The sequence below is a fragment of the Pleuronectes platessa genome, chromosome 21 (genome assembly GCF_947347685.1).
Source record: "Pleuronectes platessa chromosome 21, fPlePla1.1, whole genome shotgun sequence".
NCBI lineage: Eukaryota > Metazoa > Chordata > Actinopteri > Pleuronectiformes > Pleuronectidae > Pleuronectes > Pleuronectes platessa.
The window spans coordinates 849,069-873,015 of NC_070646.1; the positions used below are offsets into that span (position 1 = coordinate 849,069).

A 23,947-nucleotide genomic window follows, 5' to 3' on the forward strand; every position below is an offset into this window, starting at 1 on the left:
GGATGGAAGGATAGAAGGATGAAAGGATAGAAGGATAGAAGGATGGAAGGATAGAAAGATGTAAGGATGGAAGGATGGCAGGATGGCAGGATGGATGGAAGGATGGAAGGATGGATGGAAGGATGGATGGATGATGGAAGGATGGATATGAGCACCAGGGCGTTCTACCTGGAAACAGTTGACAAACAGCAGGTAGAGTTCTGTGTGGTCTTCTCTGTCGAGTAGAAGTTTCTCCTCCAGGTTCTTCAGGTAGATTTCAATGTGAGTCTTTGCCTGATCAAAGCTGACAGAAGCAGAACAGAGAACCAACATCAGCTGCTTACTTTAATCTGACCGTGTACATTTTAATTTCCATTTATTAATTCATATTTTGTACATTTCTAAGTACCAGGTGCATGTTTCAGTACTTAAAGGCAAATTCTGAACTTTCTAATGATGGTGGTTTTGTTTCTAAATGAGGTTGGAGCTCTAGCTCCACCCGGGCTCGTTGAAGCTCTAGCTCCACCCGGGCTCGTTGGATTCATGGCCCCACCTGTACTGCAGCAGCAGCTTGGGGAGAACGGATCGAACCACCGGAGAGTTGTCCACACACTCCAGGAAGGGAGTGAGCTCTCTGGTCCTGTACACGTCTCCTGCATCACACACAATAATGAAAAGTCTGGATGAACCAAATCAAAGCATCATATAGTTCAAACCCTGCGCTGCTTCCTTTCCACCGACCATTAGCAGAGACCAGTAAGGAGAAGAGGAGCTCCACCACCCCCGCTCCAGGCTCCTGCCCCTCGGACAGACAGAACCTGGACACCACCTCCAGGAAGAAGGAGTTACAGCAGCTCCTGATCGCTCTGTGCTGCTGGAGAGCGACTCTGAGAGACAGAGACATATTCATCTACTTGTTATTTTCATTATGAAGACTCTCAGTTTACAGTCTCAGTAAATAATGCTCTGAAAATTCTGCTTTAATATAAAAAATGTATCGTCGATGCTGTTTGTGAATTTCTACATAAATAAATACATGTAATCTTTAGGACGCAGTTTCCAATGATGCATTGTGAATCACCACATTTCTAAAAACACTGTTTATGTCTAACTCACTTGATGGCGTCAGAAACCGTGGGCTTGAAGTCGGGGGGGACGTCTGCTCTGCATTTAGGACACGAGCGTCTGTCCTGGATGCAGCGCTGGAGACACGGCAGGCAGAGGACGTGCAGGCAGGGCAGAGCTGACGGCTCGCTGAGCTCCAGTAGGCAAACTGGGCAGGAAATACCAAACCTGTACATCACAAGTTAGACATTGGGCAAATCTTATATTGTAAAAATTGCTTAAAAGAGAAAAAAAGTTAGATTTTTTGCTGCAGAGCTTTTGGAATGAGATGCTCCTCTGTCTGACCTCAGATCTCTGATGATGCACTCGTTGTGGAAGGAGTTGAGGATCCGGATCAGCTGCTTCAGCGTGTCCTCGCTCCTCATGTCAGGTGACTCCTGCATCAGCTGTGACAGAGCCAGAAGAACAACATCTGAAAACACGTCTGGACGACTGGGTTTCCTGCCCTAAACAAGAAAACTCCACTAAAGCTCCCTTGAAATAAAGAGTCCCTCATCTAAAACAATATAAAATAACAATTTATGAAATGTACATATCAATTCAAGAACATGTCAGAAATAAAATACCTTCAGGGAAAAACTGCAGAGAAGCTTCTTCATGCAGCGATTGTAAATAAATCAAAAATGCTACATAAATGGATCAGGAGACTCGCTCTGGTTGAAACTAAACAAAAACTAAAGAGTAGGAGCATTGGACGTACGTTCAGGTGAAGGTTGCAGTGTTTGAGAGACAGTTCCTTCAGTCGAGAGTCGTCCAGCTCAACTTCAAAAACCACGTGTTGGATGAAAGACGTAACAACCAGCATCCCATGCCAGAGCAACCTGAGGACAGATTCTCAATAAGCCTCAGTAACACAGGACATCGGTCTCAATCTCTCACTGCACGTGTCCAGACTCACCTGATGGAGTCCAGATGCTGCCGACAGCCAGGGCTGCAGAGGGCGCTGTAGGTCGGACCAAACGCTCGGTCCAGACACGGCTGCAGGAACTCCACTCTGCTCACAAAGGACTCGCACGCCTGCAGCGAAGTCACAGTCAGAAGTTTCATCTGCTCAACACAGACGCCGAGAGCCAGAATGTCCTCCACCTGTCAGAGGCAACGACATGGGACCTGTTGGTGATGACGAGGAGGAGGAAGAGGTTGAACATGAAGCCAAAACGTTTCTCTCACCATTTCTTGGGGCTCCTTCTCTGACCCCCGCGGAGAGACAGCGGCAGCTACATGTGGCTGCAGCAGGAATATGTGGCAGAGCGTGTCCAGTCTGGAGGCAAAATGTTTGGCAGCCGCCATTATCCAGGCAGGAGAGAGGTCAGGGACGGAGCCTGTGGACGTCTGAAGCTCGGACACGCAACCCAACATGGCTGTGGTCAACACCTGCGTGACAACAGGAAGGTTCAGACTGTGACCTTCTCTCAAAATGTGTAACGGAAACATGTGACAGGTGATGTTCGTACCCTCCGCTCCTCCTCGGTCTTGATCTTCAGAGACAGCAGCAGGAAGTCTCTCAGGTATCGATGGTGACACGTCAGCCGCTCCTCGTCAGAGAGCTTGTGTAAGTGAGCGCCGAGCCGGCTGCTGTTGAACGAGCTCACAAACTGGAGAACCCTCTCTGTGCCGCCCTCTTTAGTTACTAAAGAACAGATTTAAGAGACAGAGGAATATATACTTCAACTTAAATTGAATACTTAATTCATGGAGTATTGGGCCATAATCCCAGGAGATAAAATATTATAATATTGAGGGAATAAAGTCTTAATTTAACAGGACAAGAGTCATGGTCTTATGAGAATAAGTCTGTGTGCTTCTTTCTTCAGAATAGACTTCTTGATAGATATGATAATGTGGAGCTTATGAGCCATTCACTTGCATCTTTCATTATGTGGAACCTGTACTGAAGTATGACTTAACAAGATGCTCCACATTCCTCATGAGGCCACAGGAGACTCATCTCCTCATACTCCTTCAAGTGGAGTCAAGTGGCTCTAACTGATCTATTCATGAGTTTTGGGTCCAAACCTGGAAGGAATTCAGATTCTGCCCACAGACTCTCCAGATGCATGGTGATGATCCAGCTGAACGGAGCAGAGCAGGGCTGTTCTTCACCATCCAGCATGAAGAAGTGCTGCACCAGTACCTCCTGGTCCGACTCACTGTGGAACATAACAATCAACACACAGAGCTGATTAGTTTAACATTTTAATTAACGGAATTACACAGAAATGTGAACCCACCATACCTTGTTCTTTGAGGAGGTGTTAGGTCTAGGATCTGTGAATCGTCCAGGATGTCCAGCCACAGTGTGGTCAGGCCGGGGCCGAGTGTCGGGTCAGAGAGCAGGTCCAGATTTGAGTATCTGTCCATGGCCTCTAACATACTGGCCAGGATGGGAATCACAGTGGCCTGAAGACAGCGCCACAGGGTGTGTCTGCCAGGTGGAGACAGGGAGAGTTAGTGAGTTCTGATGAAGGTCGACTGCTTCAGGATATTGGATATAAATCAGTCACTGATTAATTATCAGATAAATCACTGAGGTTTCACTGTTGTTCAGGGAAATCTCTGTCGACACCTCCCTCTCTTTGTGGCTCAGGGTGTAGAGCGGGTCGTCCTCTTACCAGAAGGTCAGTGATTCGATAGAAAAGCTCATATATTTCTATACTACTGCATTTATTATCGTTATTTATGAATCTCCACGTGATAACACAAGATAGGACATTTTGATTGACTCCCTTAGAGCCACAACATAACTCTACAAATGCTGTACAACCCTCCAACTCATTGTTCTATTATTCTAAAATAACGTTTTTCCCTTGGTGCTAGTTTGGATTAAAACAAAGCCCAACACAGTGAACATGTTCCAAATGGCTCTTTCCCCATCGTGTTAGAAATTCTTTATAAATTCTAGGATCCTCAGCAAAATCAGTTGTTCCTATATTGATGATTCTTTCCACACGTCGTCATTATAAACCATAAAAGATATTTTTCAAAGACAACAACCTATGACCACGAATAAAGAGTTTGTGCCACGTGAAGAGTTTTACCTCAGAGTTCCTCCTTCCTGCAGAGCCTGTCGTTTCTTGGCTTCTCTGCTCACCCACTCCTGAGGACCATCCATCCACTCCTCTGTTCTGGCCAAGGCCTCAGCCAGTCGCCTCAACAGCACCCTCTGGAAGTGAGCTTCAAGTAAAGATGGAGGTTTAAACACCAGAGACCGATGCTGACGGACGGTGTGAGTGCTAAATCTAAATTCAAATGAATAGTAGATATTTACCTCCTACGTGCCCTTGAGCACTTCCCAGTAGAGACAGCAGCAGGTGCACCCGCTTCATACTTCGTGATTCCACACCAACAGGGTCCCTCAGCAAACCCACAGCTTTCTGAATACATGATGTCACTAAGGCCAGGCTGTGGAGCTGGGCTCTGTCCGCCTGCACACAAACACAATCACATTTCAATCAGGCGACAATATGAATGAAGATGTGTTTAATTCAAAGTGAATTTCAGTTACATTTACCTGGGAGTCTTCTGTGTTCCTCCCAGTGTCTTCGTCTTCATGGTCTGATAACGATCAATAACACAGTTTGTTTTTAATTGGAAAATTGTTGGAATGACAATAAACTAAGTTGTTTCCTTGTTGTGATGTAAAAAGTACTTTACTTTACAGGAGGAGGGACAGTTACTACCTGACAGTGCAGGTTTGAGCAGGTTGCTGATGAGAGTTCCACAGAAAACCATCAGGTTCAGGCTCATGTCCTTGGAATCCCTCAGGTCATCGATATGCACCGACTGCCAGACGCCTTAGAGACAAAGGACGGAACATGGCTGTAGTCTTATCAAACCTTATGGAGGATTCAGTCGGTAAATAATCGTGTCACAGAAATGATCAGAATCCTCTTCGCACTCACCACCTTGGAAACCGATGTACTGAGACTGACTTGTGATCCTCGAAACCTTCACAATGAAGATCACCAAACCAGTCTGATCTCCCAGTGACATCAAGTAATTCATGACGCAGTATCTGTAGGTGGAGTGAGTCATAAACATGTTGGTCATCTCTGGAATTTGAACATATATATAATCAGATCTGCTCAGGGTATCGATCCCTACTTTGCTGATGCTATGAGCTCGTCACTGCAGTGGGATTCCTCCAGGTCCATCTGAATCAACAGGAGGTAAGGAGAGTGGCCGACATTTTGCAGGAAGCCCCTGGGACAGACGGAGAAAGATAAATAACAGAAATGACAGAGATAGAAAGCTGTGCTGCTGTCATGAGCGGTCGGTACCGTATGGTGTTGCAGAAGGAGACTTCAGTATCAAACTGGTGGAGCGAGAGCAGGAGGATCTTCTCCATTTGCAGTCCGAGGGCCCTGGCTACCACCTTGACATCTGATCTGGTGAATAAGCTGGAGAACGTAGTTACCTACACCAAGCAACACAGTTGTTAGTGATGTCAACGGTTTATAAAGATTGTAGAGAAAGTGATGAAAACCAGTGACCTGTGGCCTACCTCTAGAAACCTGGTGGATCGCTGGGTCCGGCTCAGGCAGCCTTCCAGGAAGTCTCGGAGTGAGTGGTGATGTTGCTTCTGGAAGTACATCCTCTGGAGTTTCTCCCTCTCGTGCTTTGCTAAATCAGAATACTTGAGCCTCACCACAGCATCGGGGGTGGCGCAGTTCAACAAGAGGCGTTTGGCTAAATCGAAGACTTCTTCCTCATCATCAGCAGCAGCAGACCCAACAATGTTTTCTGACTCCATCATCTCCACCTCCTCAGACATCTCTTTGGTCTCATCTTGGCACATCTCAGTGGATTCATCATTCTGTTCCACCAACTCAGCTTCTTGCTCCTTCTCAGTAACTTCAGTGTCCCTTGCATCAGTTGTATCCTCGGCTGCCTCTATCAGTCCATTAGGACTTGACTCAATGGTTTCATTTAGCTTGTCTTCTTCCAATGCGTCTCTGTTTTCATCCTGTCTTCCTGGACTGTCTCCTACTTTACGTTCTCTCCGTTCAAGGGCCTGCAAGAGAGCGCTGGCACAGGCGTCGCCGTGGAAGCCTACAAAAATGTCAGACAGCATGAAATCGTCTGTGGCCTCACCGGAGAACGCCTTCACCCATTCCTTCAGCTTGTGAAGAGCCCTGTGCTGCCATGGTTCCAGGTCAGTACTGCGGTCCAGTCTGTGTTTTTCCAGTCTGTTGATGAGCGGCACAGGAAAGAGCTCGTAGACCTTCTTCTGGTCCTCCACAACCACCAGTCGGAAGTTTGTGTGGACACGACATTTAACTCTGTGGGAACCAAGACCCAGATCGACGTATCTCTGTTTACTGAGGTAAACATAGTACTGATTCAGAGCATCGTACAGACTCTCATAGAGGTTCTGCATGTTGAGCAGGATGACAGTGCGACCAGTCTCCATGCATATTTTCACTTGGTTCACATTACGGCAGATTTGGGCATATTCCTGGTCCTTTGGAAATCCTGAGCCAAAGATGATTTCAGGCTGTATTGAGTTTCCTTTGGCAAAGACTTGTTGCTGGAGGATGTGGAGAGCTGCGTTGTTGGTGGTCAGCAGAAGAAGGTAACGGCTCTCCAGGTCCGTGTCATGATCAAGATTCTTCTTCACCATTTGCAAGGTGCTCGGTCTGGGGATTTCTGTGAGGTTTTGGAGAACCTCTTGGAAAAATACCACAGGGTCAAACCCCTCTGGCTGTCCACTGAAGTTACACAAGATGGCCTCCACCAACTGTGCACCATCCGGCTCCTGCTGTGTGGATTTGACTGTGGCAAAGAGCATCTTGACGAGGCTGTAATAGTCCCTGAGACCAAAGAACTGATTCTTTGAGGTCTTGTTGCAGATGCTCAGGAAAGCCTTCGCCAGAGGTTCGAAGAGGTGCGTGATTTTCCGAAGAATTTGTTTGGAGGATGAACAGATTCCTTTGGCAGTTTCCACAAGTTCATCCTCACTTGGATCCCATCTGGACACAAATATTCCTCTGTTCATCTTTGCTGGGTCGAGAGCCCAGTTGGAGATGCCAACAAAGCCAACCTTCATGTGTGGATCTGGTTTGTCGTTGTCAATGCATCCATCCTCCAAAAGAGGATGAAGGGTCTTCAGGGGCATCTGAGGGGAATCTTCTGCAAGTCCAATCTCATCCAGCACCACCACTGATACATACTCCTCCATGTTTTTGTCCTTCTGAAAACGGGCACAGTTCCTGAATGTCCCGATGATGCCCTCTGGACTGGAGTGAGGACTGCATTGGAAGGAGACCATGTGAACCTGCTTGAGCTTCTTGAATAGGTCACTGTGGGAGTTCTGGCCCTGCATGGCATCAGCAACCACTGTCTTTGCAAGCGACTTCGAGCTGCCTGGCTTACCAACCAGAAAGAGTGGGATCCTGAGTTCAATGCAAACCACCATGAGAAACACATTCTCTTTGAGTGCAATGTTCTTTGCGATGGTCTCCCTTGTCTTGATGTTTTCTAGAAAGAAGTTCTGACAGGAGGAAATCTCCTCCTGCAACGTTGTTGAGGAGCAGAGAGGTTCTGGAAAGTACTGACATATGACATCCAGGTATGTCCCTTTGGCCACCAGAGACGGGTAATAGCAAACACCAACTGCAAGAATCAGGCATTTCAGGGTTATCTCAATGTCACTGTGATGAGAGCAGTTGTTGAACAGGAGCTCACTATGCTGGTAAAACCAAACCAGCACTTTCATGGACCTCTCCACATCCCTGAGGCTCACAAAACTGCACTCGTTCTTCGTGCTTCTCATGTATTTCTGGGAGGCGGCCAGCACATTTGAAATTACATTCTCGCAGGTCGCTGGCAAAGAATGGTCGGCAACTTTCTTCTGGACAATCTGTCTGATGTAGGAAAGTTCAGTTGAGTCACTCAGCTGACCAAAGTCCCACACCAAAGACACCATGCTTGGTGGCAGAGGATGAACCCTGTACACCAGCTGCCTCAGAGGGACTTTGCCAAGGCGGTCTTCTGTTTGATCCGCCTTCACCCTGTAGCCTAACCCTGCCTGTTCCAAGCGCTCCACCATTTCAGGCGAGTGCTTCCTGTAGGGATTGCAAGCAGCTATAATCTTTAAGCCACTGCCGGCTTTCAGAGGGTTCCCTTTCACCGATTGGTCACACAGGATTTCCTTGATGGCAAAAATGGCCTCTGTGGTGTTCGCTTCATCAAAGAACAAAATGGTGTCCAGGTGGTGCATTTTGCGGTTCTGCTCAGCGAGTTTCTCTGCCTCCCTCACCTTTCGGTAGATCATCTCTGCTGTGGTGCCACCGTGCACCTTGACAAGTACCATGTTCTCCATCGGTCTTCCCTCTCTCTGCAGAGCACAGAGGAATCGGACTAATCTGGTTTTTCCACAGCCAGTTTCTCCCATGATGACAACTGGAATTCCACATCGGAATCTCATGTTTATGGCCAACATCTTCATCACGTTGTCAGTAGTGAGCTCGTATGTTGGATCTGGATCAAATCCGGGGTCCGTCATTCCTTTCTTTGCACCAACAACAAATGAGAGCCTCTTGATTTTGTCTTGTCGGGGCAGCTGATCAAAGTCCTCGGTGAGAGAGATCTGTTGCCGCTCCAAACCCTCAAAAAGGTGTTGTGACATCACATCCTCTATCAGGACCTTGTTGCTGTGAGGATCAACTGCACAGAGTGTGTTTTGCAACTTCTTCACATTAAAGCCAAGGAAAGACATCGAGAATCTGTCTGCATTAAAGAAAATGTATGGATGTGACTCATTTTCCCATCGCTTACGAATGACAAGAAGGTCGTTGCTTTCAACGTGCAGCGTAGGGCTTTGATCAGATGTGTTCAGAGAAGGGGAGGCAAAATCTCTGGCCATTAGAATCATGAACTTCACAATGAAGCCCTTGAAACCAGGCAGATGGTCACCAAGGAAGTCTGGATCACAGAAAATGGAGTTCTCACAGTCTTTTAGCTGCACGTTGAGGAACCAGGAGAAGTTCTTCAGCTCAGCCCAAGAAGGATCTTTCATTCCACAGTGGAGCAGGAAGTGTTTGAGACAATCAAGCGGATCCCCCCGACTGGATCCTTTCTGGTAGGTAACACGATCCAGGTTCTGACGGCTGTTGTAAAGTTTTAAGTATAGATAAGGTCTTTGAATCCCCTCACTGAGAAACTCCTGCTCATCCATGAGTGGATCGAGGGTGAAAACACTTGGTTTTGCCAGCAGCTGCGTCACCTCTCTTGGAGGCCGACAGTGGATCGTAGGCAGAACGTCCAGAAGTCCAAGGCTCTTCTGTAGGAACAAAGTCATATTATTAAAATATATCAAATATGAAATCATTTGGATTCTGAGTTGTTTCAAAAAAATAGCTTCACATTTATAGGCATAGGGTTTTTCACAAAGTTAAAAAGTCAAAAATATCTTTTTGACGTTTAACGTCTAAAGACCCATAAGAAACAAATCACATTTGAAAACACTGACACACATACTGAAAAGGAGTTAGGATCTGAAAACGACATTCTACCTCTTTGGTCTGGCTTTGTGTTGACGTCTTCAGGACCTCAACCATCACGAGGTGAGTCACATTCCTTCTCCACAGCATCCCATGACTTCCACTCAAACAGCCCAGAACCAGCAGATGGAAAAGCAGCTCCTCCAAGCCCGAGCGAACCTGACAGGTATCGAACACAGACTCTTTAGCACAACCGCCACCACCAGTTCTCGGCAGAGATGAAGGAGTGAATACTTACTCCAGCAGTGTCGATGTGCAGAAGGACGGGGTCCTGCTCTCTCAACGAGGCCAGCTCCTCTGATAGACTCTTAATCAACAGGTCGATATCCACACACGGCTCAATCAGTCGGATCCTGATGTGTTTGGTATGAGATGATCTCTGCTGGAACTTCTCAAACAAGCGATTCACATACAGGGATTTACCTAATGACAGACACAGAGATGCATTCTGTCAAGAAATTAAACAACATTAATAAATAGAAAAATTAACCGCCTCAGTAAACATTACATTTTTGCCACTGTGGATCGGATACAGTTTTAAGGTCTTTGCCCACCAAGTCATGTTTATTTATTTAAATGACCACTTTTGATTCTCATCTGTGAAATTCCTTTCAAAGAGATGTTTGAGCTGTTCGGGATCCACTAGATCACAGAAAGTTGTTTTCCTCTTTTTTAACGTTTGGTCTCAGAGCTGGAAGCGAATCAAACGGAACCAATGACGTCCTGAAAAAGACGTGGAAGCAACGGGAATGATTCCAAAACTTGATAAAAAGATGAAATTCTCCTTCTTAGAATCATAAAACACTTTGGACTATTTCAAGGTTTTTATTGGATGATGGATTAAAAATAGTTTACGAAAAAATTGGACTTGGTGTGACAATACCTCAAGTGTTGCAAACTCTATTCTCTAAACGTTTTCATGATGGTTTACCGATCAGGGTTATCCTTACCAACTGCAGGGCGCAGAGAGGACACCATCCAGACCGACAGCTGATCTGGAGAAACCTGTGCCACAGGGTTTTGTGGGGGTGCGCTTTGTGTGAAGTGGTGATGCAGATATTTCCTGGCATTATGTGACGTTGGACTCACGGCAGCTTGTACTTTTTCATTGCTGAAGAAAGACGGCACGTATCTGTGTTGGTGCACAACAGGACTGACGATGACCAAGCGGTAATGTGGGCTGGCACTTCTCTCCAGGGCGTCAAAGAGCTCCCCCAACGCCACACTCACATCATATCCCAGCAGCCCTGGATCCACAAGACTATATATCTTCTGACAGCTTGGTTTGGAGCCTTGGCCGAGCGCCCGGCGGAGGAAGATCTCCACCTCCTCCTCTGTGGTCTCCTCTCTGCAGACCAGAACCTCGTCAGCCGACGGCAGAGGCTGCTCTGGACTCTCCATGTAGAACGACAGGACAGTGGTAAGAACCTCTGCGCTGGGACAGAGCAAGAGATTGGGCTTTCCCTCCTGGAGAACCGGTGGTAGGTTCCTGATCATGTGTTGCTGGTTCATCTCAGAGAGGCACGAGAGGAAGTGGGCCAGAGTGGAGATGTCCAAGTACTCACTGAGATACCGAGACTGGTCTTTCTTAAATAGTCTCCAGAGGTTTTCCAGACTGTCCTCGTCGTGGTCATCATCACATTTCATCGCACAGTCATCTTCATCCTCTGAGGAAAACTCCATCAAATCACGAGTCTCGTCTTCTTCCTCTTCAGTGTGTCCTGGTGAATCCGGTGTTAAGTCTGAAGGTGTGTGGCGTTGATCTTCATCATCAGACTCAGACTCTTCTGATTCATCATATGCTGACATCAGACCTACTGCCTCTCTGTGAGCGACTCTCACATCAGTTAGAGTGCACTGGGGCTTTATAGGGAAAAGTAAATTCCACAGTTGTTGAGGAGCTGCCGCCCGCTGCTGACACACTTTGTGTATCCAGTAGCACAGGTACACAATCTGCTCGGATGTGTAGTGGTTCAGCAAGCTGAACTTTGAGCGCCTGTCGCAGATGAAGGAACGCCATTCCTTTTGACAGCTGTCCATAGAGTGAGCCAGTGTCTGTAGCTGCTCCGTCAGCTCCCCAGAGTAAACTATCTCTTTGCTCCCCAGGGACCAGAAGGTGACAGTGATGCACGGCTGCTGTTGTGGACAGCACTGGACTTTGGCATGCCACTCTCTGAAGAGCATGTTGCCAGATGTTTGCATCTGGAGAAGGATGGTGCCGAGTCTCTGAACGCCTTCGAAAACCTGCAGGACACGTGGACAGAAGTGCAGGAGTTCATATCTACATGTTAACATGACCTTCAAAGGGTAAGAGGTATAGATGATGGATGAAAACGCCACCGACCTCAGTGAACCTGTTGACCTGTTCTCTGCCGTGCTCTCCTTTAGACGACATGAGCATCAGTTTGTTCTGCAGCTCCAGCAGCTCCTCCAGCTTGTAGCTCTTCTCCTCTCTGTCGCTGGTCACTTTGACCTGCACCATGTTTTGAAGACATCTCTGCAAACCAGTAGAAGGCGGAGAAAGTAAAGTTCTGTATCTCGGTCTCTTTGACTCATCTTTTGATGGTGGATTTCTCACTCACCCTCTCTGTGTTTCCATCAGACCAGCCGATGTGATAGACCCCATGTGCATTAACAGAAGAAGCCAGGGAGAGAGAGGACTGCTCCACCGAGCCGTGGGTCTCCTTCAAGTCTTTTAACCAGCTCAGCAATCGAGTAGATTCTCTCTGAAAAACCAAAACTGTAACTTCGCCACAGCAAAAGGAATTTATGTCCTACCCCCAATAATGGAGAAACAAATACCAATTTGTCCGGTAGCTTCTCATCTCGACTCTGGGTGTCCCACACCAGCTGAGCACACTTCATGAACTCATCAAAGCCGGCCTGAGGGGGGAGGTGGTAGAGCAGGGGTGAGTAGCCCATCACTGCATCGTGGAAACAGGCCACCTGGTCGATCTCGGTGTCGTTCTCTCCAGCAGATATGGAAGCCAACTCCACGTAAACCTTCACATCGCTCATATCTATCGAGAGGACAGAAATATGGACATCTCCTGCAAGATCCCAGGACAGTTTCTGTTTCTGCATCAATGTGGAGACTCTTCTTTTACCTTTGAGGTTTGTTTTGACCCAGGTGACCAGCGTCTGGCTCGCTAGAAACTCCTCCAGACACAGAGTGTTCTGCTTGGTGACTGTGGAGAGCTGCTCTTTGGCACTAAACAGGTCTTCAGTGAGAGATGACAGAGGCCTCAGCTTAAAGGCGTCTTCTCCCTTTTAAATAATTAAGCATAACAGACCTTCAGAGACCGAGTGAAAATCGTAAATACTTGAAATCCAATGTAGCAGAAGATAATAAGACAGTTACCAGTTGGCTGAGGTTCTGAATTTGTGCAAAGTTTCCAGAAAGCTTCATTTTTTCAGCTATTTTCAGCATCGCACCGGCTGCGACCGCTGCCTCGTGGAGCTGGGAATACTCCCGGATCTGAGCCAGCCTTATCTCCACCCAGTTCTCCACAGGTCGGAACTGTCTGGGTTCACAAAACATCTCTGACATCAGACTCAGCTCCTTCTTCATTAGCCTCCCGTCTCCCTGATCGCCAGACTCCAACAGAACCTGATCAATCTGCTCGAGCGTGACGTCTGCACCCGCTATGCTGACGCCAAGCTGCAGGAACTCGGTGAGCAGCGGATTCCAGATGTGTTCACAGACCTGTGTTAGGGAAACTGCAACTGGAGCTGAGGAGGGTCGCCTCGCCGAAGCTGAGGACGCAGCCCCCTTCACCCAGGAGGCGAGGACCAGGTTGCTCTGATGCAGTTTGTGCATCTCGTGGCTCATTTTCAACACATTCAGACTGATGTGGTACCAGAGGACCTGGGGAGGACCCGTCTTCTTCACAGTCCATTCAGCATCAAGAGACTGAACCAGCACCAGTTTGTTCAGGCTGATGTTCTGAAGATCTGCGCTGTGCTGCTCCTCAAGAGTCGACATCTCAGGAACTGGTGGAATAAGAAACACGTTACTCAGCAAAACCAAACCAAACCCAAAAGTCCTTTATGTCTTATCTAGAGTAATTCTGCTCAATCTCACCTGTGATGCTTTCTTTAACCTTTGCTATCATCTTTATCAGTGTGTCCATCTGCTGTTTCCTCTGCATGAAAGAGTTCAAATCCTTCTCTCTCTCAGCCAGAACATCACCTGCATCGACAGGAACGCTTCCAGCTGTGGAATGTTTCTTGTCTGTGGGAAGATATTAATGTTAGATATTAAATATAGTTAACAAAGTAATCCAGGAAGGCTGTTTGAAGCTGATGAAGGTTCATACACTGCAGGTAGAGTTTCTTAAACTGCTCTTTATGTTTCAGGCAGGTCTGCAGGTGTCCCAGCGCCACGTGTCCTTGAAGCACAGACTCCACCAGAGATCCAACTGCAACCACACAGCTGTGGACCACCTGCCCTGCGGAGTCATCCACCTGGATCGACCTCCAATCCCCTGGGCCAAGACAACAACACTGGTCTTTACACAAGCTTGAGAAGATAGGAAACAATTGAGAACAATGAAATATGGACTGAGGTACCGTTTAAAAGCAGGTGGCTCATGGCCGACTGAAAATCCAGCAGCTGGAGCACAGGGTTGTCTGTGAACCGAGCTGCGGACTCGACCACGACAGCAGACAGGATGACCATCGGAACCTCCTTCACCTTGGAGCTGAGACTGCGCATCAGGTCTCCGGCGCGGCCTCCCTAAAAACAAAAATGTGGGCAGGGTCTTAATTAGTCAAAGCAAGGGTACGTAAAATGAATAAGCTCTCAAATTAAAATGTTCTTGGAAGAAGAGAGGAAAAGCAACCCTCTGAGGAGGAGGTCTGAACGGCACCTGGCAGATTGTCTTGATCGCTGACTGACACATCTCATGGAAACACGTCTGCACCTCAGTGTGGCTGCTCCTCACAGCCGACGCCATGGGATCAACGCAGCACAGCAGAACTTTAGCCTCATCATTTGCCTGTGAAGATGCTCAGCTCAGATGTGTTGTTCAATAAACCACGTTTGACTCTGACCTCAGATAACGACTTCACACTGAACAGCACAGACCCACTCACCACGGAGATCCTTTTCCTCAGCTCTTTTCTCAGGGTCTGAGTCCATCGGGAGGAAACCTCTTCAATGAAGCATTCCACTCTGAAGAGTTTGTCCCACAGCTGGTGATACAACACAGTCACTGGTACATTCACTCAGTTTATATTAAGACTGCTTCACCTGCATGGTTCATCAGTTCACTGTAAACTGAATCCATCATCATTTTCTTGCAGCAAGAAACAAAACGTAATTAAATCCAGGAGACGAGAGTTTAAACTCTTATATTTCTTTAGTAAACTCTGGTAAGTTGAATGATGATGAGCTTCCATATACTATTGACAGTAATTCTGATTCCCTGTGTACCTCAATTTCCTTCGGGTAGCTGAGAGCTTTACTCTGTGTCACTAGGTCTTTTTTCAGCAGCTCCTCTCGCCACTCATGGATTCGCTGCTGCGCAGCACCAAGCGTCTTCGAGAGCTTCAGCTTGAAGTTCTCCAACATCTCATCTTCTGACTGAGAGACACAAAACGTTGAGTGACACTGAAGTATTGAGGAAGTTACGGATTATAAAAAAAGAGATCATCACCTTATTTCTCTGTGCAGTGTCCAAAACCTCGGCCAGTCTCAGGACGAGCTGGTGGGACAGGACCACCGCCTGGAACCACGGGACCAGTTTCACCATCATGCATGTGCTCTTCGCCACGCTGATGCTACTCAAGAAGGCCCCGCCCACATTTCCAGATTCAATCAACCTGCAGACGAAGAGAAAAAGCTGCAGGGAACGAAGCCAGGGAGCATCGGTCTGAAAGAAGGTTTCACCTGATCCTACCTGTTCTTCTCTTTGTCCACCATTAGCAGAATATGGTTCAAAGTTTTCTGAGTGTTCTGCACGTAGAAAAGACAAAGATCATCACAAAGGGTCATTTTAAAGAGAAGACAACGTTATTTTAAATGTTATTCGTATGTTTCTTCACCTTCACGGTCTCCTGTGGTCTGTTGTTATCCCTCGTTTCTTCACATCTTCGGAGTCTGTACAGCAGACTCTGGATCAGGTGCTCTGCATGTATCCCTGTCAGGTCCGAGAATTCCGGAAGGTCCCCCAGGGCGAACAGTGACAGCCAGCCAATCAGGAGCTGAGGCGTCTCTTCAGCCAATGATAAGCGTGACTGTGTCAAATCCATCATCCTCCTGAGGAAAACAAGTGTTATGAAGACTCACTTCATTCACTCATGAAGAAGGAAAGCTGAGGGGAAGATAGAGTCACCTTCTTTTCTCGGGGTTGGACTGGATCTTCTCTCTGAACTGTGTGAAGCCGACGCCCTCCAGTCCCGACCAGTGCTCCTCCTCGACGGCTGGACCCACTTTGGACGCGTCGGCTCCCGACTGTCTGAGCCTGAAGAGCAGAGGAATGAGCAGGACGAGCTCCGACACCAGGAGCTGAGAGCAGAGGTTCATCAGACCCAACACGGTACTGAGGGGGGGGGGGGGGGGCAGAGAGAAGACAAGGTCGAATCATCAGTGACCCAGATCAACACAAACTGTAACACTTTATAAGTTGTTAACGTTCCAGAGCGTCAGGCAGGTTCCTCCCCGGAGAGGTCACCCGTCCATCACAGGGCCCCCTATTTCTGTTTGGTCCATGTCCCATTTGCTAACATGGAGGAGGCTGGGGTTTATGACCTAAAATGCAGTCAGCCACCTGAGGGCAATCGAGCGCTTTGGCTTCAGTTCTTGGAGCTGTTAGGGTTAGTCTTAAAATGGAGACTTAGACTATATTTAACCCTATCCCTTTAAATATAGTCTTCATTTTGAACCCAGAACACATTCTCCTCAGTTTGTGGTTGATGCTTTTCACAACTTTAAAAACATTTAGGAAAATAAAATCCACAGAATCTATCATTTATCAGCTGTGGTGAACAACCTTCTTAATGCAACTTACTACTGTGAGTTTGGGAAAGATGTGAGCAGCCCGTCCAGGTTTGTCTTCTCCATCGCCGGCTCTGAAGACACCAGGACACACAACTCCTCCCAACATTTCACTCCGAGATCGATACTACAGCTTCTGGTCACAGTGAAAACCGACAGGCCCAGAACCAGAGGACTGGTGTCACCGCGGCCTCCTGGCAGCTCCTCTCCTTTCAAGATCTGAACCAACATCTCTGAAATCAGCTCTGAGGTCTGCAAACAAACAAAGAGTTTTGTTATAGGTGGAGCAATGGAGGTCAGACTTAGAGAGATGTCTTAACTCTTCTTGCTGCACCGACCTGGATCCTGGTGGGTTGTGAACTGTCGCTGAATTTCACCCTCGAATGTGCAGGACCGAGACTCGCTGTAAAATGCTTCAAGTGGTCACAGAGGCTGGTGGTGCTCAGTCTGTCTGACGGAGACCAGCTCTGGAAGATCCTGTTCAGCAGCAGTTTGGCGGAGGCCAGCCAGGCGTCTGACACCTCCTCACCTTTCGAACCCCTCCAGCCGACAAAGTTAAAGCCAGTTTTCCAAAAGCTTTGCCCCCCACCAACACTGATGAGGCCTTCGTAAAGGTGCAGCTCTGGATGAAACGCAGACCAGTACACCATCAGGTCAAATGAGACTGAAACCACTAGGGAAATGCTGAGGATTAATGCTTCTTGTCTTACCTTTAAGGTTGGAGTCTCGAGGAATCAAAATGTATCTCACGGCGTCTTCCTTTATCTCTTTTTGTCTTTGCAGGACACCATATGAATACCAGAGGTAGTGGTCTCTCTGCAGATCACTCTCCTCAAGCGAAAGAGTCGCTTCGACCAGATAGCCTTGCTGTCCTACTCCACTAAACATAACAAGATAAACATGTTAATCAGAACAGAGGGGTGGAATGTGTGGCTTTGTTTGTGAACTTCAGGGAAAGAACAGGTATAAATATTAAAGGAGACACATTCTGATCATCTTCAGGTTTCATTCTCTAAAGTTCAGAAAAAATTTCCTCAAAATGTCCATCGCTGCAGCTCCTCTTTTCAGCCTCCGGCTCAAACACTTGTTAGCTCCTGTCTTTGTAAGACCCCCCCTCCTGATAGAGCCCAGTCTGCTCTGATTGGTCGGCTGGTCATTAAACAACAAGAGGAACATTATCAAAACCTTATCTACCTACGACTCTGCACTGCCCTCTAGTGGATGAATAGTGGACCCTGTCCGGAGGTCGGTTACCCGCACAGGAGGCTAATCTTTAAGTTTGGTTAGCGTGGCCCAAAGCAGATACTGGGTTACTGGGATATTAATGGGAGATTTTGTAAAAAGGGGTTAAAGGACCAAACCATTCATTAGATGTTTCACCGCCACAATACAAACGTGGACGATTGAAACTACTGAACGTGTAATAAACCTGTATCTGGCTTATGATGGGGAAGTATCCGTTGGTGCAGATCGCAGAATTTTTATATTTGTAAAAACACACGAGAGGAAACAAACTTACACAAAGTGCGTCACTTTGAGAGGTAAATATCCTGAAGAGTGAAACAGAGCCAGCGTGTCGTGCTGTTGGTTGAATCTAAACTTCTTGTCCAGCACAGCATAGACATGGAAGGTGAACATGGGGACTCCAGGGGGCGCTCTCACTGGGCTGGAATCACTGTGCAGAGAGAGAAATACACATTTACAATCAGGTTCAACCGCTTGAGTCACAAACATCCGTGTCACACGCACCGTGAGCTCTGGGACCTTCTGGAGGTTTTATCTGTGGTTTTGTCAGCAGCCATATTGGATGCTCTCTCTCTCCTCCCGTCTCCAGACACAGCTCCAGCGTACGATTTCGGTCCTGTTGGAGGTTTGGATTGTGTTTCTTGGCTGGAGCCTCCTGCAGGAGGACTCTCCTCCTTCACAGGGTTTTGTTCCTTTTCTGAATCGGAAGCTTCTGAGGCTTTGTTGTCTGGATTTTCAGGTTTCGGTATCGGAGCCTGAGCAGCGTCGTTGTCCGGCTCCATCGGTTCAGGTGAGTTTTTGTCTCGTCCTGTCTCTGCAGCGTCAGACCCAGGTCCAGTCTTTTCATTGGTTGTGTCGTCCTGTTCGGGAGCAGCTGAGTCTGTCTGTGTTTCCTTGTCCATCTGAGCAACAACCTCAGTTTGCGTCACCTTGTCTGAACCGTCCGGTGTCACTGTTTGAGTCTCCACTTGCACCGTCCTCACTTCCTTGCTCCTCGGTTGATTCTCTGGTTTCTGCTCGGTCTCTTCAGCCGGAGGATCCACATGAAGCGTCTCTACAGGAACCTCCTCTGGAGTTTGGCTGCTTGTCGTCATCACAGCCTCCATCTTCTCTTCTTCTTCTGTGTTTTCACTCCTGGCAGCTGCTCCTGCGTTTGAGTTGTGCTTTCTCTTTCTTGGATTTCTCTTTTTCTTCTTCTCTTTGTCCTGACCTCTCCGGCTTGGTCCTTGTTCCTGGGACACACAGTAACGTACAGTAAACTCGAACCCACGACCACAAGACTGGTTTTCATTTCTTTCAGGGTTTTTAAACACGTTTGTTGTTTGAAACTCTTGTACCTTAGTTCCTCTCTGGGACCTTTTGGTGGCATCATCCTCCCTCCCCTTGGTTCCCCGCTGGGATCCGGGGCCCCTTCCTGCTGCCTCCTCCATCTGTCCACTCGGTCTTTAGGAGCGTCTCTGCTCCATGCTTCCTGTGTCTGGATGTAAAAGTCAGTCACATCCACCATGCCTGCAAAACCTCTGTGACACTGTGCACAACCGGGCGGAAACACTTATTCTTTGGAGAGGCCTAGTGGCAGAAACTTGGACTATGGGCAGAGAAGGTCTCTGGTTCGTCTCTGGTTCGACTCCACGGAGAAACAACAAAAAGACGAACCTGGATTGATCTGTCCAAAAATCCAGGAGTCTCCCTACCCTGTCTAGTGCCCCTGAGCAAGGCACCTTACTCCCCCAACATCTGCTCCCTGTGTGCTGTACATGGCTGCTTACTGCTCTGTGTGTCCTGCACCAGATGGGTCAAAAGCAGAGGTTACATTTCCTTACCTGCATGAGTGTTTCTGTGCATGTGTTTGGGACTAATAAATGCATCTTAATCTTAATCTTCAGATAAGCTCCTCTTCCTCAGGGACTTTGACGAGTCGTAAATAACCATAAAAACCACTATGGCTGTAGATACCTGTTATGTCATCATCAATTACTCATTTGTTTTTTATTAATTTAGACAACTTTATAATTTAGACACAGATTTTAGGGAGTTAAACGTGAGGAGTGAGTCTCAGCTGTCAATCATGACGTCTCAGCTCATCTTTATACGATCAAATCACCAATTTAAATCAAATTTATCAGGAACTTGAACAAACATTGACAAACATGTATCTCACATCTACTTTGATTTGATTTATTTTGGTCAAATCTGCAAACGTGGAGATTGAGGGGTTTATGACGAGTACTGCAGCCAGCCACCAGGGGGCGATGGAGATTCTTTGATTTGACTTGAGAGAATCATCATGTCATCCATCTTTAATCACTATCTCACTATGTAAACTAATATATTTGTGATGATAAATACATGACAGACCAGAACCCAAAGAAATTCAATTTGGAGTAAAACAAAAAAGAGGAAGCAGCAAATGATCATATTTTAACAAGTGAAGCCACTAAAGGTTAATAAATGACTTGAACAATAATTTATCAATAATCCATCACATTTTATTTGTATGGCCCATTTTCACAAGTTGTCTCAGCACATAACATCCTCTGTTCTGACCCTAGAAAATAAGACGACTAAAAACTGAATAAAAAGTTAAAGTGACTGATTAGATATGAGACATAACAACAGAGAAACTAATAACGACTCGTATTTGCTTCTATGAACATCAGAGCTGGTTTCAGACGAAGACACAAAGATGATTTACTGAGTTTTGATCTGTTAATGTTTGAACAAGGATCAGAACGTCACATACAGAGTTTCACTGTGTACTCTGCACAGAGTAGTAGTACATCTTCACAGTGTGGTAGTACATCTGTACAGTGTAGTAGTACTTTTACAGTATAAACAGATATTCACTCACCTTCTGGTTCTCAGCTGCAGATGAAATGATCAGGAAATGTTTATAAGACCTGAGACATTAAACTGTAAGAGAACGTCCACAAATTAATCCACTCAAGTGAAACTTTCTGAATAAACTCTGTTTTGTTTAGAATGTTAAAATTAAATTACAACATTTGATCTTAAGTAAATAATAATCAGTTCAGGTCTTTAGATCTTCAGTTAAATTCCCTAAGTAATAGATTTCTTCACTTTGTTTTAGTGAGTAATTTATTGACGGTCCCTGAACTGAGTTTCAGTTTCATTTCTCCTGGAATCGCAACAAACATGAAACTTACGCAAGAGGCGTAAGTTTCTGAAATCTCGCAAATTACGTAAACTGAGGACGTTTGTGTTGAACGCACATTTATATTATATTATATATTTTCATGTTTCTCTCAGATACAGAAACGTTCGTTCAATGAATTTAAATAAAAATCAGGCAAATTTAAATTGTCTGTGGCTTGAAGCATCTGTCCGACTTTTTGTGTGAACTAAATAATAAATAATATTAACAACACATACAGCTCTTTATTCAAAATCGATTGTGTTCTGGTGAAAATTCACTTCTACCTCATTACTATGGAGAATGAAAACTCAGAGCTCATTGTTTTCATGACTCAGCAGCTCTTTGCTTTTTAGTTTTGTATATTACACATTAAGTATATTTTCTTGATATGAAATCATTCCTGAAGTTCTGACCTGTGATACATTAACTCAAGTGCAAATATGAGGAACTTATACAATTAGGCCTATTTGATTATTTTTATTTCAAATCTACACATATTGTACTTTTCCTGTTTGTGTAGGCGCTTATGAAACATGCATCTAAAGAGATTTAACTATACATTTGTTAAACCAGCTACAACAGTAAAAAGTGATCTACAAACAAATGCACGCGTTACAATAATCTTTAATAATAATAAAGATAGTGTTAATACAAGATAAGATATGTACATGACCTCCTCACACTGAAACCATGGAGCTGGTGATAAAACAGAAAAATAAAATCTCTATATAAAACATTAGAGCAAACAGGATTCTGATGCTTCATCCTCAGATTCCTCCTCAATCCTGAGAAGCTGCAGGATTCTGGATCCTCCGAACCACCACCCTGGTCCTCCTCCCCAGGGGCCGGCTCCCAGCAGCCACCACGTCTCCCAGCAGGGCCCCCGGGGGTCTGGGCTCAACTCGGGGGGGTGCAGGGCTCCTTCCCGACCGCACGCCGTCCACGAAGTCCTCCACCCCGTCGAACCGGACTGTGAGGTCGGCCAGACGCTCCTTCAGGGCGTTGAACTCCTTGTAGAGATCCCCGAGGGCGTCCGACAGGGGCTGGATCCTGAAACTCAAATGAGTGAATACATGAACGAGTCCTCCTCACGGACACAGGCACAGAAAGTCCCAGAGGAGAATCACCTGCCGTAGTCCGGCAGCACGGTGTTGTGGTCGTGCAGCAGCAGATCTTTGACCTGCGTCATGATGGCGTATTTCCAGTTGTCTAAGACCAGCGTGAGGTTGGAACAGCCTCTGGTGTTCGTCCTCTCTGCTGCAGGTGAGAAGGAACCAGAGGGAAACACAGAATCACTGCAGAGCGTCCCCATCAAAACCATCAACACCAGCAACACCATCAACACCAGGATCCAACCATTAAACCAGGATTCAAACCACACACAGATGATTCATCAGGGAAGAAACTGATTTGAAGCAGAAACAGAACAATGAGAAATGACCGCAAAGAAATCAGACCTACAAGTAAAATATGATCAATAAAAATCTACTGAAATATTAATAAAGACTTGTTAAATAGCATTTGAATTAGAACATATATCAAATGTTTATTTACAACCTGTTCTCAGGAGGCTTTTTAAAAGTTTAAATAAAAAAGGTGAAGATAATGTTAAAATACAGTTTGTGTTTGAAGCTCTAGTTTATGTGTCGACATTAATACACTATTACATAATATATCATATTATAAATAACATCTTTATTTTAATTTGACATTGAAATGCTGGATGAAGATGATGTGAGGAAAGTTGAAGAAGATCTTTTTCTCCACTCACCTTCGTTCCTGAGAACCACGTCTGCTCTGTGAGTTGTTTTCTGTCTCTGAGCTGCAGACAGAGTGAGCACCAGGATAAAGAGGAGTCCAGAAGTCTTCATCCTTCAATCTGCGTCTACACACAAACACACACTTTACTGTGAACTGCTGAGCGACACCATGAAGAGTTAAACCTTCAGGTGCAGTGAGTATAACCAGTACCTGCAGTGGAGTCAGATAATCCTGTGTGGACGGAGCAGAGTCCTGGTATCAGATCATCTGAGGAGGAGGGGGGGGGGGTCTCCAGAAGCCCCTCCCACATGAGGTCAGTTATCAGGATTTTACTTCAAGTTGAAACTTTGACAAAAGACAAAGACGTTCATGTTGATCTGAACTCACAGATTTCACTCAGACTGAGTCCTTCTCTTTAAACCACATGAAGCAGCAGTAACAGAGGAACAGGTCGAGGACGTGTTCACAGACCAGGGATCAGTTCTGAAGGAGCTCCAGCCGACGTGTCTGATGTTTCACATTCCTGCTCCTCATCTGTTTCCCATCCAGAGGAGCCCGACCCGGGAGGAGATGGAGCTCAGACCCACTGGACTCCACCTGCTCTCGTCACTCATGTTCAAACATCTGTCGTATGGAGGCACAACACTGAGAGGTGGAGATCAGCAGAATCTGAAGATAAATCACCAGAGCTCAGCTGATGTGGATCATTGAGGTGGAAGTCGATACTGATATTTTTGGGTAAAATATTTGATAGTGTCTGATATATATATGAAAGACAATGTCAATGATTTAGAACCTTTACGACAATCTTAACTGAGGTTTGATGTTCAACAGTTTAACCATTCATTTTATTATCGATGACCATAAATAGAATAGCAGCCAAATAAATAGAATTTAAATTAGAAAATATATAGTTTTTCAGTCAAATAGGTTTTTGTATCATCAAACACACACATGCTGATGTTATGTGATGAGAACCCAGAAAGGCTGAAGTCAGTTTCACATGCATCAAAAAACAACAGAGACAATTTGTGCAAAAGGATTTTTTGTTGTTTATTTCATTTTTTTTAATTTATTCTATTTTGTTTGAAATCCGGATGAACAGCACACGACTCCCTGCGTCCTCTAACTCAGCGGGACGCGAGGAGCGAGCTCAGCTAACAGGTCCAGGACCAG

The 23,947-nt window shown here is 46.1% G+C and overlaps 1 protein-coding gene across 2 annotated transcripts in view; it reads right to left on the reverse strand.

Annotated features, from left to right (window-relative positions):
* Window positions 1-20,802, reverse strand: part of rnf213b (ring finger protein 213b) — a 30,919-nt gene extending 10,117 nt beyond the window's left edge. For both annotated transcript variants that reach the window (XM_053413209.1, XM_053413208.1), the window contains exons 1-44: window positions 20,705-20,802; window positions 19,191-19,330; window positions 18,358-19,085; window positions 18,128-18,283; window positions 17,319-17,488; window positions 16,947-17,230; window positions 16,622-16,860; window positions 15,947-16,153; window positions 15,657-15,870; window positions 15,512-15,567; window positions 15,269-15,434; window positions 15,046-15,195; window positions 14,706-14,804; window positions 14,480-14,608; window positions 14,181-14,346; window positions 13,928-14,095; window positions 13,693-13,842; window positions 12,970-13,601; window positions 12,716-12,875; window positions 12,411-12,628; window positions 12,191-12,334; window positions 11,953-12,105; window positions 10,559-11,852; window positions 9,847-10,031; window positions 9,621-9,767; window positions 5,609-9,388; window positions 5,385-5,521; window positions 5,209-5,307; window positions 5,007-5,119; window positions 4,785-4,898; window positions 4,616-4,659; window positions 4,373-4,529; window positions 4,143-4,278; window positions 3,341-3,529; window positions 3,121-3,254; window positions 2,559-2,734; window positions 2,275-2,478; window positions 2,003-2,190; window positions 1,805-1,925; window positions 1,390-1,490; window positions 1,096-1,272; window positions 721-866; window positions 533-632; window positions 169-283 (exon numbers count right to left, since the gene is read on the reverse strand). In XM_053413209.1, the coding sequence (XP_053269184.1) occupies window positions 169-283; window positions 533-632; window positions 721-866; window positions 1,096-1,272; window positions 1,390-1,490; window positions 1,805-1,925; window positions 2,003-2,190; window positions 2,275-2,478; window positions 2,559-2,734; window positions 3,121-3,254; window positions 3,341-3,529; window positions 4,143-4,278; window positions 4,373-4,529; window positions 4,616-4,659; window positions 4,785-4,898; window positions 5,007-5,119; window positions 5,209-5,307; window positions 5,385-5,521; window positions 5,609-9,388; window positions 9,621-9,767; window positions 9,847-10,031; window positions 10,559-11,852; window positions 11,953-12,105; window positions 12,191-12,334; window positions 12,411-12,628; window positions 12,716-12,875; window positions 12,970-13,601; window positions 13,693-13,842; window positions 13,928-14,095; window positions 14,181-14,346; window positions 14,480-14,608; window positions 14,706-14,804; window positions 15,046-15,195; window positions 15,269-15,434; window positions 15,512-15,567; window positions 15,657-15,870; window positions 15,947-16,153; window positions 16,622-16,860; window positions 16,947-17,230; window positions 17,319-17,488; window positions 18,128-18,283; window positions 18,358-19,085; window positions 19,191-19,283 (12,339 nt within the window). In that variant the 5' untranslated portion in view covers window positions 19,284-19,330; window positions 20,705-20,802. The remainder of the gene's footprint in view (window positions 1-168; window positions 284-532; window positions 633-720; window positions 867-1,095; window positions 1,273-1,389; window positions 1,491-1,804; window positions 1,926-2,002; window positions 2,191-2,274; window positions 2,479-2,558; window positions 2,735-3,120; window positions 3,255-3,340; window positions 3,530-4,142; window positions 4,279-4,372; window positions 4,530-4,615; window positions 4,660-4,784; window positions 4,899-5,006; window positions 5,120-5,208; window positions 5,308-5,384; window positions 5,522-5,608; window positions 9,389-9,620; window positions 9,768-9,846; window positions 10,032-10,558; window positions 11,853-11,952; window positions 12,106-12,190; window positions 12,335-12,410; window positions 12,629-12,715; window positions 12,876-12,969; window positions 13,602-13,692; window positions 13,843-13,927; window positions 14,096-14,180; window positions 14,347-14,479; window positions 14,609-14,705; window positions 14,805-15,045; window positions 15,196-15,268; window positions 15,435-15,511; window positions 15,568-15,656; window positions 15,871-15,946; window positions 16,154-16,621; window positions 16,861-16,946; window positions 17,231-17,318; window positions 17,489-18,127; window positions 18,284-18,357; window positions 19,086-19,190; window positions 19,331-20,704) is intronic.
* Between the last annotated feature and the right edge of the window lie 3,145 nt (window positions 20,803-23,947).